Genomic DNA, 14385 nt, shown 5'->3' on the forward strand with positions numbered 1-14385 from the left:
ATGGTGGTGATGATGACATCTCACATTTCAGTCACCACTATGTGACAAGTTTCTCCTAGGAATCAATGCCTCTTGATATTCACATCAGAAATGTGGCGGCTGAGATAATGTTTGTGAGATCTCCCGTGCCCAAGATCCTTAGACGGGCTTAGAGGAACCACTCACAGGCCACTGTGGGTTGGCAGAAACCTTGTGTTTCCTTCCCACAAGGACGCAAATCAGCACCACCTCTGGGTGCTGTAACCACCGGCTCAGGATGTGGTTTGCTTTGTTTTGTGGTACTGGGGATTGAACCCAGAGCCTTTGCACTGAGCTGCATCTTTCTGCAGCCCTTTCTAAAAGTTTGAAGCAGAATATCACTAAGTTGCTAAGTTGCCCAGGCTAAGCTCAAATTTGTGTTCCAGAGTGCTGGGATTATAGACGTGCGCCCCGTGCCTGGCTAGAGATGTGTTCATGTGTCCTGGCTCCTAACGGGTGTTTAAAGCGGACTCTTGGCAGTTCCTGAGGGGCTGTGGCTTGTCGCTGAGCCTGCCCTGCAGAGGAAACGGGTTTAAAGGAGCTTGGGGACCGGGCTCCCAGGCAGTGGCCGATCTTCGGCTCTGGGCTGCAGAATCTGTCGCAGAGCAGAGAGTTGGGCTACTGGATTTCTGCGTCTTCACCAAAGGTTACCGTGTCACTGGTGTCTGTCGTGTTCGAGTTGTGCTTGAAGTGTTTCTGAACTCGGTTAAAATCTCCTTGAAATTCCAAGTAAAGCAAAACCAAAATAAACTATCAAATGAAGTCCACTACATGAAAGTGGCTCTGCCTGAGCAGCGTACATGGAAGAGAAGTGCTGATTCTTATCTCGCGTGGCTTAGCGAGCCTTGGGGGCCTGTCCTCTATAATTGCTGTAATTAGCACAGGCGAGGAAAAGAGGAACACTCCTGGGGCGCCTGCTCCACTACCCGAATTCCAGGGTAGCAGGAGAGAGTAGGTGCCGCGCTCCCTCTGGGCGTGGGACCTGGGTCACACCGGGTCCTTCCTGACTTGTTTCTTTAAGGGCATTCGCCAAACATTTCTCCAGAAGCTGTGCGAATGTGGGCTGGGAGTGTGGCTCAGTGGTAGAGCACCAGCCTGGTGTGCACCGGGCCCTGGGTTCCATCCCTAGCACCATACACGCATGTACACACTGATGCACACACATGCACACACATGCATACACACATGCTGTACGCGCACACACACCATTGATTGTGTACCTCAGTGTGGCTAAAAATGCATGCTGAACTTTTTTGGCTTTTTTTTTTCTTTTTTTGGTCTTTTTGAGACAGGGTCTCGCTGTGCAGTTCAGGCTGGCCTTGAGCTCACTTTGTAGCCCAGGCTGGTCTCAAACTTGCAACGATCCTCCTGCCTCAGCCTCCCGAGTGCTGGGATTACAGGCGTGTGCCACCACACCTGGATGACTATATGCTCTATTTTTAAAGTACATGCTATGGAGCACATTAAGCCATACGTGTAAAATCAATTTTTCTGTCAGATCATCTTGCTCCAGACAGCAGGTAACTGCTTCTTCCCATTAGAAGCGAAGGTCTCCTTTCCTTCCCTCTCTTCCATCGCCTCTCTGTGGCCCAACACCCCCCCACAGAGCTGCTTGCTCGGTACTCCCATCCGTCCCCTCCTCCTCCTGGTGTCTCTCGGCTTCCTCATCCCAGCCTCCGGATGCTGGGCGGGTCCCCACCTCCCCCTGCGTCTCCCGCGCTGCCCCACTGGGATTCGCAGACTGCCAGCATCCAGCAGCAGCCTGCATAGATGAGGTGCTAAAAATACAGAACCCATAAAAAGCAAATTCTTGAATGCACGGGAGAAAAGCTCTCTACAGGAAAAGGAAGTCAAGTCAGTCAGATAAATCAGCTCACTAGACTTTTATTCCTTCCCAGGCGCTGTGGACATTTTTTGAATACATTTATAATACATATAAATTGTTGGCTGAGGCATCTGCATCTATTATCCTGTATGTCATGACCTTTCCTTGTCCTTGAGTTCTTTTTCCTTTACATTGTCCAAGTTTTGGCATGCCTATAAAGATGTTGTTGTTGTTTTTTGGTGCTGGGGATGGAACCCTGGGCCTTCACACTGAGCTGCATGCCCGGCCCTTTTAAATTTTTTATTTGGGGACAATATCTTGCTAAATTTCCCCAGGCTGAGCTAAAATTTGTGATCTTCCTGCCTCAGCCTCTCAGAGTGCCGGCGTGCACCACCTTGCCGGGCTGTCTATAAAGGCCTTAAACACTTTCTCTAAGTTATCTCAAAAAGCTGCCCTCATACCAGTGTAAAGCTGCCCCCGGCCTGGCCTGAGAGCACGTCCTCGCCTGTGCTGGGGAGCAGCTAGTGTCCTGGCCCTGCGTGGGGACAGTAGCTCTGACGTCCAGGGTGTGCCTGCCGGTTTCACTGGGCACGCTCTGCCACTGGCCCGTGTTGTATCCCCTGTGTGCCCTGCACTCAGAGTTGGGGAGATGCGTGCCGTAGGTCAGGCTGGGCCGAGGCGGCTTGGGCACTCCAGCCTCTGCAGGACAGCTGTCTCGGTCGCTCTCTCTGACTGAGTCACGATGCCCAGCGCCCACACTTAGAGAAGGAGAGGTTTCTTCCGGCGCACGTTCTGAGTCCGTGGACAGCTGGCTCCGGGCAGGAAGGGCACAGCAGAGGGGCCTGGCAGAGGAGAGCTGCTCATGTCATGGTGCACAGGAAGTGTGGGGAAGAAGGGAGGAGCCAGGGAGGAAGAGGACCCCTCCCTCCCGCCCTCAGGCCCACCTCCTCCCACCAGGCCAGCTGATTCCTCAGCGGACTCCTCTACCCGCTGACCCGCTCCCCTCCCCTCACCCCTGCCTGCAAGCCCAGGGGGCTTTGGGAGACATCTAGATGCAACGCGCAGCACCTACTTTGCATCCAGGCCTGTGTGTCAGAGCTGCGGACAGCCCCTAAGCCGAGCCTTGTAGTCAGGATCTCTAGTGTAGGGCATTTGGTATTTGCTTCCCCACCCCAGGCTGAAGACTGGATTCTGTTTCCCTGTGTCTGGTGCCTCCTTTGTTGCCCAGTGATGTTTGTTGATTGAATGAGCGAGCACACGATCAGGTGCTTTTCCCACTCCTCTCCTTGCTCTCTTGCCAATGAGGCGCAGAGTGAGCTCCGGGTGTGCCTCCCCCTGCAGATGCGTTTGGTTTCACCCTTCCAAAGTTCCTGAGGTTTGAACAAGACGAACCGGAAGGAGCGAGTCCTTTGTTGTCTCTTGCTGTTGTTTTGGGGTAGAGCAAACAGCTTTTGGTTTTCTCTTGGACGAAGCAACGCCAGGTACTTGCCGGGTGGCCTGGGCCGTGCCGGGGACCGGAGCACGCGGACGCTGAGCTCCCTGCTGGAAGGGCTATGTGCAGGGGGCCCCTGTGAGGCTGGAGCGCTGGGGGCTCAGGTGGGTGAACCCCGTTCCCTGCTCCTATTTGGCTTCTCCTCCACCCCCAGCTTAAAAAAACAAAACCTCCTCTGCATCCCTTGCACGCCGAACCAGTGTTTCTCCTCTTTGTCCCGGGATGGCAGCCTGGGGAGATTCCCAGGAACGCGGGCCCTCGGGGCGGGCTGTGTCCAAGGGAGCCGGTTGCGCCCTTGGAATCCACTCTGGCCTTGGGTTCAGTGGGCACGGTCACTGAGGCTGCCCACACGCCACAGGGGGTGTGACATCCGCAGCACCGCCCGCTCTCTTCTCACAGCCCGGAGCTCTGGAAGGGAAGTGCTACCTACTAGGCGCTGCAGTGATCAAGCGGCCGAAAGCCTCCACCAGCAGTTTGCCAAAGGTACACTGTCGCTTTTGGAGACAGGGTTTCACCATGCAGTTCGCGCGGGCCTTGAACTCACTATGGAGCCCAGGCTGGTTCTGAACACACAGCAGTCCTGCCTCAGCCTCCTGAGTGCTGGGGTCACAGACATGTACCACCATGCCGGGCCCTGTTCTTTCTTTTGAAATAAGGAATATAGGAATAGGAATACATGGAAGACACTGGGGCAGGAAACTCGCAGGTCACTTTACCTTCCCGGGGCACAGGGGTGCCTCGGAGAGGGTGGGGTGCTGGGCTTCTTTCTTTCTCCCCCATTGCAGGCGCCTTTCCTAGGCCTGGCCCTCCCCCTCTCTGGGGCTCTGCCTCATTCACCGACTGGCCTCTAGAGACCTGGGACCCAGGGCAGAGCGGGAGGTGGGACATCCTGGCTCCTCCTCTGGCCGGCCGGGCGCCCCAGGTGGGCCTGTTCGAGTGTTGCAGGACTGGGGCTGCAGGGCGGTCAGTGCTGGCCTCCCACAGGTGGAGCGCGGACCCTTCCTGCTCCAGAGCCCAGAAGCCGTGCCACAGGCAGAGCAGCCGTGGGAGGGCGCAGGGCACGGCGCTCGCTTGGCGGCTTGGGCCTTGGGGTGGCAGCGCGGTGTCTTCTGATTCAGGATTTGTTCCACAGCTGCCCTGGCTCTTTCCAGCGCTCCTGGAAGACGCCCTTCCTCTATGGAGCTCTGAGGACCAGAACGTGACCCGAGGCGGCCCCGGGGGCTGCGGGGTGAGGAGGGACGCCCGCGGGCCCAGCCCGGGCCAAACCAGGTCTGTGTGGCTGGGGCAGCGCTTGCCCACCTGGGCCAGGCCAGGCACTAGGGAGGTGGCATGTGCCGCGGGCACAGCTCCCGGCGGGCCCAGGAGGGGAGCAGTCACAGCCAGGCCGGGCAGGACACGTGGGTACTGTGAAGTGACAGAAGTGCGCTGCACGTTAGGGCAGGAAGAGCAGGGCCCTCGGCTGCGGAACCGCTGACACCGCCAAGGGGCAGCGACGCTTGTCCTGCGCTGCTTCGGCCCGCGGGCGTCTGTGTGACCGCTGTGTCATCCCCAGCTCTGGGGTGGGGGTTGCAGAGTGTGGGAAACGTGGCCCACATGGTCCCCAGGCCCGGGTCAGGCGTCCTGCCTTGTCCTGTCCTGTCCTGTCGTGTCCGGTGGACACTCTCACTGAGGCGGGGGTGTAACTCCCCCAGCAGGGTCTCTGCTCACAGCAGCGGCATCCGAGCAGTCTCGGTCGTGCAGACTCTGGGGACACAGAAAATAGAAACAAGGACACAACTGGGTGTGAAATACGGGTTAGGATGAGCAGTTTCTATCAACCAGCAGGCTCCACTGCGCTAAGAGGAAGGCGAGCATCCCCGAGGCGGGGCGGGCCGGACGGTCTCCTCTGCGCCCTGCAAGGCCGGGAAGCTGTCCTGGCCTCAGTCTGCGCGCTGGGTCCTCCATTGCCATGGGGGACAGTGGAGCAAGGAAGGAAGGACGGGGCCCTGGCGGGTCCCCAGAGGCAGAGGGTGCCTGGGCCAGCCGAGGCGCACATCGGTGTTCTCTGGGCCTTGCGGGGCGTGCCAGGGACCCCACAGCCTCTCCTGGCCCCCTGAGTCTGGGCTGCCCACAGGTGTGAGGCCAGCGCAGTGCTGACCGCTCTGACCGCCAGCGGCTGGATGGACGGCAGCGCCGGGGCCGTGTCTGTGCACCTCGCCCTCTACAACCCAGCCACCCAGCTCTTCGCCAGCGTGACCCTGAGTGTGGACGCCCCACCCAACGGGCAGCCACTGCCCTCAGCCTGGGTGGAGTCCTTCAGGGTCTTCGGCGGTGGCTCCGCCTCCTGGTACCACCGTGCGCTCCCTGAGGTGAGTGACGTGGCCCCTCACTTGGCCCGCGGCACCCAACAAAGACGTAGACACCCAGGGGGAGGCCAGTTGTGGCCCGGGAGTGCTGTCGCCCAGGCTGTGTGCAGTGGGAGGGCTGGGTGGTATCAGACGCCCCTGGGTCTTCGCGGGCTTTGGCTGCCGTCCTAAAATGCAGCCACAGCCCCTTAGGTGGGTTCCCTGCAGTTGACTGTGGTCCACAAATATCGCATGGGAAATTCTGGAAACAAACAATTTGCACGGTTTCAAGTAACTTTATTATAGCACCCGTTTGTAATTTTTCTAGTTTATTACTGGTTATTGTTGTAATTAGTTTTTTTTTCAGTACTGGGGATCGAATCCAGGGCCTTTGCTCTGAGCTACAGCGCCGGCCCTTTTTTATTTTTAAATTTTTTAAAATCTTGAGACGGGGACTTGCTGAGTTGCTAAGTTGCCCAGGCTGGGCTCAGACCCAGGGTCCTTGGCCCCAGCCCCCCCAGTGCTGGGGTTGGGCGTGCACCCCCACGCCAGGCTTGTTGTGATCTCTCACTGCTCCTCCTTTGTCAGTCAGCTTTACCGTGGGTGGGGTCAGCGGCGGTACACAGGCTGGTGGCTTCAAGAATGGGGTTTACGTGACACTGCCCTGGAGGCTGAAGGTCCAAGGTCGGGGTCCCGGAAGGTCGGGTTCAGGTGAGAACCCACCCCTGGGGCCCACGGCCAGCGCTTCTGTGTCCTTGTGTGACCCCTTGTGGCTGTGGACGAGGGGACCGTGCAGGCTCAGTGTGTCTCCGCGCCAGGACCCCAATCCCGCAGGGCCAGGGCCGCCTGCGTACCCTCAGCTACTTCGTCCCTTCTTTTCCGGCGCCTTCTCTGGTCCTCAGACAGTGATACAGGGCCGTGGCCTTTGTCTCAGCCCAGGCGCTTGTGTGGTGACAGGGCGGCTTGTGCACCTGCTCGAGCCTCAGAAGCCCCAGAAGTCACCTCGCTTCCCCCGGGCCCTGCCGGGCTCGAGCCTCTCTGAGCACCTCCGCCGGGAAGAACCTGGTTGCTCAAGGTTGCACTAACGTCACCCTCAAGGTCACATTCACTTTCCCTAGGGGTGCAGAGGGGGCTGCTTGCGTACATGGTGAAGGCCAATGTCGCTCCAAGCTGCAGCCCCGGGAAGGGAATTGGGAGTCGAGGAGAGTGGTGGGTTTTGGGGGGTTTTTTTGTTGTTTGTTTGTTTTTGTCTTTTTGAGACAGGGTCTCACTATGCTGTTCATGCTGGCCTTGAACTCACTTTGTAGCCCAGGCTGGTCTTGGACTCACAACAATCCTCCTGCCTCAGCCTCCTGAGTTCTGGGATTACAGGTGTGAGTCACCATGCCCGACGCTGGGAGTGGTGTACTCAAATACAAAATTCATGCAAAAAGACCAAAACTGGCACTGCATAAAGAGTCCAACTCTGGAACAGAGGGGCCCCTCTGCCAACCCTGGCCTCGGGTTCTGCCAGACTGGCTGGCCCTGCTGTGTAGCACCCACACCGAGACCCACGGACTGGGGCTGTGGCCTCCTGCAGCAGGCAGCAGGCAGCAGGCATGGGGACCCCGAGCTCCCTGCCCAGTCCCCACCCACTCAGGAGAAAGCCAGGTGCGACGAGCGCAGACAGGCTGCTGACGCATCACCAGGGCGAAAGCCACCGGAGAGCTCTGTTATACAGGGCCTTCCAAAACCCCGTCTCTTTTTAGTTTTTACTTTCCAGTTTTTATCTGTATTCGTCCATGTTTGCCATACTTAATGATCACTCGCCTCGTGGGGAGCCAGAACGCCTCAAAGCAATCTTCATCCTGTCTACACCCCTGCTTCCCTCTTCCGCCTCCGTCTCCTGGGCCCCTTCTGCCCTACAAAAGATCTATCCCCTTGTTTTCTGAATTATCAGTCTTATTTTGCTTTTTAATCATCTATGTTTAGGGTTTCCCATGTAAGAGAAACCATGGAACGTGTATGTAAGCTTGTGTGTCTGAATTAATTTACTCCATATTATGGTCCCAGGCTGCCTGCACTTTCCCATAAACGACTCAAGCTTGTCTTTCTTCATGGCAGAGTCGTACTCCATTGTGTGTAAACAATTTTCTTTATGCATTCCTCTGTTGCTGCTTCCAAGACGCGGCTGTTATGAGTTGTGCCGCTGTAAACATGGGTGTGCACGGATCACTGTGATATGTTGTCTTTAACTCTTTCAGGAAGATAGCTAGAAGGGGAGTGGCTAGTTTTAGTTTTCTGAGGAATCTCCGCCCTCCTTTCCACAGTGGCTGTACACGTTTACACTCGCAATAACAGTGCAGAAGGGCTCCTTTTTTCCCTGTAGCCTTGCCAGCATTTGTTATTATTTGATTTCTGGATGATGGCCATTCTTTCTGGAGTAGGAGGGAATCTCAGTGCTGTTTTAATTTGCCTCTCTCTAATGGCCAGTGATGTTGAACATTTTTTATGTATTTATTATTCATTTGTACTTCTTATTCTGAAAAGTATCTTCTCCTTTTGTTCCCGGCAAACTTAAGGCCATATCTCAAAATAAAAAATAACAAAGGGCTGGGGATGTAGCTCAGTGTAAAGGCCCCAAGTTCAACACCCAGTACTTAAAAAAAAAGATGAAGAAATCTTGACCACAGCAGCTTTTAAAGGCTTTACTTGGCCAAGAAACTACTGTGTGGGAAATACAAAATGCACGAGCCAGAGCTTTGGCGGGTTTACCACCTGCGATCCCACGCGCTGTGGACATTCGTGTCCATGCTCAATGCTGTGGGCCTGGCACGGTGCTGGGCTTCTGAGAGTTCACCACAGGTGAGCAGGACCGACCTGACCAGGTCCCCGGGAAAGGGCGAGCTCATCAAGCAACAAACGGTTTATGTGGTGTCTTGGTTACTATTCTCTCATTGTGGAGACAAAACACCTGATGCCCAAAATTAAGGAAGGAAAAGTTTATTTAGCTCACAGCTTGTGGAGGTTTCAGTCTATAATCAGCTGGCCCCAAGGCAGGGTGGCATGGCACAGGGGCAACAGTTCATGGAGGCAGAAAGCAGCAAAAGCAGCAAGAGCAAAGGGGGAGGAGCAAGCCTCTTTTCCCTCCCTTATATTGTGTGAAGGCTACCTGCCCTCAGGTGGGTGTGGCACTCACACCCATAATCCCAGCATTGGACCATGAGTTGATCATGAACTCTAGCAGCCTGCCCTATGACCGCATGAGGCTTTGGGGGGAACATCCAGACACAAACCATAATGTGGCGTCGGCTAAGGAGACTGGCAGGAGGCCAGCTGGAATCTCAGCCCTTCAGGAAGCAGTCTGTGTGAAATTCTGTGTCTCCCACCTGTTTGTGCCCCGCCAGCTGGCCTTCCTGGTCCTCAGCTTGGTTCACCTTAGTCTGCAGCTCTCCGAGATGGCTGAGGGGGGCACCCCCCGCTACTGGCGAAAACCACGAAACTGGCTAGAGGTAGGATCCTGAGCTCAATTCCTTTGTTTAAAAAAAATACAAAACAGCAGGGCAAGGGGCTGGGGATTTAGCTTAGCCGCACAGCGCCTGCCTGGCAAGCACAAGGTCCTGAGTTCGATTCCCAGTACCGGAAAACAACCAAAAATTAAAACAAAAAAAACCAAAAACCCAGCAGGGCACGGTGATGTAGCTTGTCAGCCCGGCATCCTGGGAGGCTGAGGCAGGAGGACTGAAAGTTGGAGCCCAGTCCGGGCAACCTAGTGGCACAGTGAGACCCTGTCTCAAAATAAGCAACAAAGGCTGGGGATGAAGTTCGGTGCAGAGGCCCTGGATTCCATCCCTGTCCTGGGAAAATAATGTCTTTATCTGAGAAGGAAAAACCCCACTAGCTACCGTGCTGCCCACCCGGCCGAGCACCCTCCCAGCACGGTGTTCTGGCCCCCACAGCAGCCTCATGTTTCCGCAGTCGCCCTGGGTGCCCGCCGGGGCCTCCTGGGCAGCCGTCTCTCCTCTGTGTCCCAGCTGCCTGCGGTTGGTGTGGCCTTCGCCTACTATGTGGCCAACGGCCTCCTCGCTGGCCTTGCTGGGGACGTCGCTGATCAGGTCCGCCAAGGACCGTGCCGGCCGTCTCTGGACCTCCGCCCCATGGCGCTGCAGAGCCAGGTGAGCTGGGGACCCGCCACGGCTGGGACTCCCGGGGCGGTGGTTCTGTGCCAAGCGGACCAAGCCTGGGCATGCCCAGGACCTGAGTGGCACCAGCATCTCTCTGAGACCCCACGTGGCGGCCACACGCGTTCTGGCAGAGGCAGGGGAGAGGCTGACATCGCGGTAGGCGAAGTCCAGCCTCCTGGGCCTGCCCCAAGCTCCCTTGCTTGTGCCCAGGGCCCATGCGAGCAGACACAGGGCAGGGCCCTCCCCGAGGCAGGCGGGCGGGCAGCAGGGTTTCCGGAGGGGACATCGGACACGGCCTGAACACCGTGCCTGGTGACGCTCAGCCAGGGGTCTTCTGACATGTCTATGTCCCCGGTGCCCTCTCCGAAGCCCCTGCACCTGCCACATACACTTCCGGGGGCTCCCACTTCCGCGGCCGACTCTGGCTCAGTCTAGGCCGATTTCTGATTCCCCCGTGAGCGGCAGCTGCTGTTGCTTTAGCATCATACGCACCTGCAGTACAGATAGTTACGTTCGCTCTGGGGAGTCGACACCCATGGAAATTATATCTCGGTCGTTTCTGATCCCTTCGCAGCTTCCCCTCCCCTACCTCACGATCCCGTTCCCCATTTCCCTAAGCCAACTCCCCATGTTCTAACACCTCCTTTATTTTACTCTTAATTTATCTTTCAGCTTCTCACATCAGAGGAACCATGTAATACTTAACTTTCGGTGTAACATTGTGGTCTCAAGGGCCATCTGTTCTCCTACACATAACATGATTTCATTCTGGATGGCTGAGTGATATTCCATTGTGTATATCCCACGTTTTCCTTATGCATTCCTCTACTGATGGGCTTCTAGGGCTTCCAGAGTGTGGCTGAGTTGTGCCGCTATGAACGTGGAATGCACGGTGTGCTGCGTGTGATGTCTGACTCTCTGGGGAATGCACCCAGGAGAAGTACAGCTGGGTCAAACGGAATTTCTCCGTTTAGTTTCTTAGGAACCTTCATACTGCATCCCCGTGGTTGTCTCATCAGACGCCAGCCATGTAGAAGGGTTCCTTTCGCCCACGCCTTTGCCGGCACTGGCGTGTTTTGGGTTCCCGATGACAGCTCTTCCGGCTGCAGTAGATGGAATTCGAGAGTCATTCTGACTTGCGCTTCTCCAGTGCTCAGCTAGCTTTGGAGGAGCACCAGCACCAACATGGTTGATGCTCCCCGAGCTGTGTCTAAATGTCACCTAGTCACCTGTATGACAAGCTGCGCAGCCATGAGGCAGCAGGTCCGGCGACCCACGTGGTCACAGACCATGAGAGCTGCCGTGGTTGCACGTGTCTCATCAGAAGCAGCGGGCTCCAACTTGTTCTCTCTGCAAACATCGGAACCCGTGGCCCCAGGGGAATCCTGGTGCACAAAATGCTGTCCAACCCAGGAACACGCTGTGCGTGGTGCTCGGATGTCCCACAGTCCCTGTGTCTCCCTGTCCTCGGCTGTCACTCTGACCTGCTCCGTTTTCTTGTCGCAGAGGGTGCGGTGGCTCCGGGGACTGCTCTTCTTCCTCTGGACGTTGAAATGCGTCTCCCTTCCTGGCCTTCTCGGTGTGGCGATGCCCTGCTGCTCCCGGGTGTGGGTGCGAGACTCCGCCCCCAGCATCTCCGCTCCAGTGGTAGGAGTTCTCCCGGCTGCATCGATTCCCTGTCTAGCAGCGTGGCAACCTGTCGCTCGGGCAGGGAAAGAGCAAACTTCTCTCCCGAGACACTGTCCCGCGTCCCAGTCTCCGAATCCACTGCGGTGCGGCTTTAGATCACTGAGCTCAGGTGCTGCCTGGTATGCCACGGTCATGCCGGGAATGACTGGCTTATTCAGTTTGGTGTGATTTCCCAGCCCTTGCTGTCACGGCTCATGGGAGTGGGGTCCTCGCCTCCAGCATGGCCTCCGGGTGTCAGGAAGGCTGCGTGGCCTCTCGCGTGCTACCTCAGTATCCCAGAGGAACGGGGGCTCAGAGCAGGCACAAGGGCTGCCTGGGGGCTCAACTCTTGGGGTCTTGGTTACTACAGCCACTCGCTGCTTCCCGCAGCCCCGGCCTGCTCCCGAAGGCTTCCTACCCATACGCGGAGCTCACTGTAGCGCTACTGAATTAACTGGTGGAATCAGGGAAAAGCGGGTCGTCGTTCACACCGCTTAACAATGTGCAAGCGTGCTCTGATGTCAGGGGGAGAAGCCAGCATGTGAATAAATGCAGAGAGAGGGGGAAGAATTCGAACTGGGCAGACAGTAGGGTCCCTGGGACCCCAGGGGTCCTGTGAGCCACCCCGCTGCATCTGCAGCAACGAGGACCCACAAATCCTGCCTGCTTTCTCCCAAGTTCCACAGAGGCTGGACAAGGCCAGTCATGATACTCAGACGAGCTCAGGGGAAGGACAGGGCCATCTTGGGTGACAAGTAGGGGCCAGCAGGGCCCTGCAGGGTCGCAGCATATGGCTGTGGCTGTGGCTTGAAGACCCCTACTGGGCGGGTCACCGTCCACATGTGAGCTAGAACAGGCCTAGAACAGGGCTAGAAATCAAGATCCTCCTGCCTCGGCCTCCCTGGGTGCTGGGTTTACGGGCACAGAACACCACATCCCACTTTTTTACCCACTTAGGGGCCCTCAAAGAGGCTGCCGACCCACGGGGCAGTGGGAGCCCAGGGTCACAGCTCTTCTCTCTCCTGCAGCTGGTGGGGGCCCTGCTGCTGGCCGCCTACGTCCACCTGCGCCACCTTCTGTGTGCAGCCTGGGTGCTGCCACCTCACACCTCTGCACACCCGGATCCCCGGCTGCTGCCGCTGGGGTTTCCCAGGAGAAGCCAAGGGTACTTGTTCCCGGCCCTGTCCACCTCCCGCTGTGGAGCCAAGGCTGAGCACCTCGGGGCCCTCGCCACGGTGGTGGCCATGCTGTGCCTGGGAGTGGTAGGTGCACAAGCCCGGCTGTGGGGTCAGGGTGAGGAAGGCACCATGTGCTGTCCTGTCGGGGTGAAAAGCTCTCCGTCCTGGTGTCCTGGGTGGGGGCTGGACATGGGTGGTAGGCGTCCCCCTTAATTGACAATAGTCCAGGAAGACAATGGCCACCAGGTGCTACCTCCTCCAGGAAGCCTGCCTAGGTCTCACTCTGCGCTGAATTATGAGGTGTGATCAAAATATGCAGTGAATGTTTAGAATTTTTAAAAAAAATTATGGTAAAGGACACATCATCATGAACCCCCCTCAAAATACCCTCCTCACTTCAAATGTACTTAGCCCACTCTTCCTGCCATTTTCTGGAGCAGTTTGCAAGTCCACTTTCCTAAGTGTCTTTACCAGATGTGATCAAAAACAGGGTGAATGCTGCTGCCGAGCGCCACCCAGCAGAAAGGCAGCATAAAACATGAGGCTGTGTCCTCATTCCCTTATCCACCAGGCCTGGCGTCGTGTGACTTCTGGCTCTTTGCCAAAGTCAGAATGACCATGAAAGGAAAATGTTTTGAATCAATTTGGGACATGGAGGCAGCCAGGACAGCGTAACTAGAGACCCTCAGGAAAGAGCACTCCAGAGCTGCTGCAGAAATCAGCAGGCAGATGGAATGAGTCACTGTGAGATTTCAGTGAGCGAACAATTTGTTAATGTGAAGGTGCCCTCTGCAGCAATACTTACATTGAAACTATGCGTTTACCTGAAATGAAAGTAAAACCCGTAGCATCCCGCCTCGTCTCTGGACCCCTGTGGGCCCGGCTCTTGGCGCTCTGCCTGGAACTCCCCACCACACCCCTCAACCCCGGGCTGCTGCTGTCACACCCCAGGCAGTGGCCCTGCAGCTGTGCTCAGGAGAGCGCTCCAGGAGCTCAGGTGAGAACTCCGGTGTGGATGCCCCTGCTCTGCGCCCGACCCAGCTCCACACACATTGTGGATGCTGCACCTGCCCTGCACAGCCTTGCCGCTGGGTCCGTCCTGCACCCACTCAAGGTTTAGAGCTGTTTGTTGTTTCAAGACAGTGCCCAGTGGGGAGCCTTTCTGCACCCAGATTCCCGCAGCTGGACCCTGAGGCCTTGGGCATGCCTCATCCCTGCACCAGTGCCCTGACCGTCACTTCCTGTCTCCCTTTGAACTCTGGCCATGTCCCGCTTCCTAGGGGAGTTCTGATCCATGGACAGCCCAGTATGTGCAAGAAGAATTGGTAGTCGAGCTTCACAAGGGACTTAAATGTTTTGCAGTTTTTAAAGTTTCATCTAGTAGAATGAAACTGGCGGGGACTACACAGACTCACACCTCGGCAACTCGGACCCCAGGTCCTTTGCTTCTCCGGCTGCTCCTGACTACTACTCTCTGCCCTCTGTCTGTTCATCCATCCCTCCATTCACCCATATGTCCATCCTTTCTCTCATCTACTGTCTGTGCACCCACCCAAGCAACTATTTCTCCATCCGCCCCTCTAAGTATTTATCACTACCTCCTCATCATCTATCCATCCATCCACCATCTATCCACCCATCCATCCACCTATCCATCCACCCACTCACCCATCCACCCACCCACCCATCCACTTATCCATCCATCCATCCATCCACT

At 56.6% G+C, this 14385-nt stretch overlaps 1 protein-coding gene across 1 annotated transcript in view; it reads left to right on the top strand.

Annotated features, from left to right (window-relative positions):
• The window catches only part of Pkd1l1 (polycystic kidney disease 1 like 1), a gene marked incomplete at its 5' end in the record, with an annotated part of 85217 nt that overhangs the window by 60132 nt on the left and 10700 nt on the right, over positions 1 to 14385 (top strand). The window contains 8 exon segments of the mRNA XM_013520637.1: positions 3316 to 3439; positions 3735 to 3818; positions 4468 to 4604; positions 5449 to 5683; positions 9046 to 9150; positions 9673 to 9813; positions 11329 to 11469; positions 12519 to 12752. Of these exon segments, the coding sequence (XP_013376091.1) occupies positions 3316 to 3439; positions 3735 to 3818; positions 4468 to 4604; positions 5449 to 5683; positions 9046 to 9150; positions 9673 to 9813; positions 11329 to 11469; positions 12519 to 12752 (1201 nt within the window).

This window comes from Chinchilla lanigera, unplaced genomic scaffold (genome assembly GCF_000276665.1).
Source record: "Chinchilla lanigera isolate Chin_1 unplaced genomic scaffold, ChiLan1.0 scaffold00055, whole genome shotgun sequence".
Lineage (NCBI taxonomy): Eukaryota > Metazoa > Chordata > Mammalia > Rodentia > Chinchillidae > Chinchilla > Chinchilla lanigera.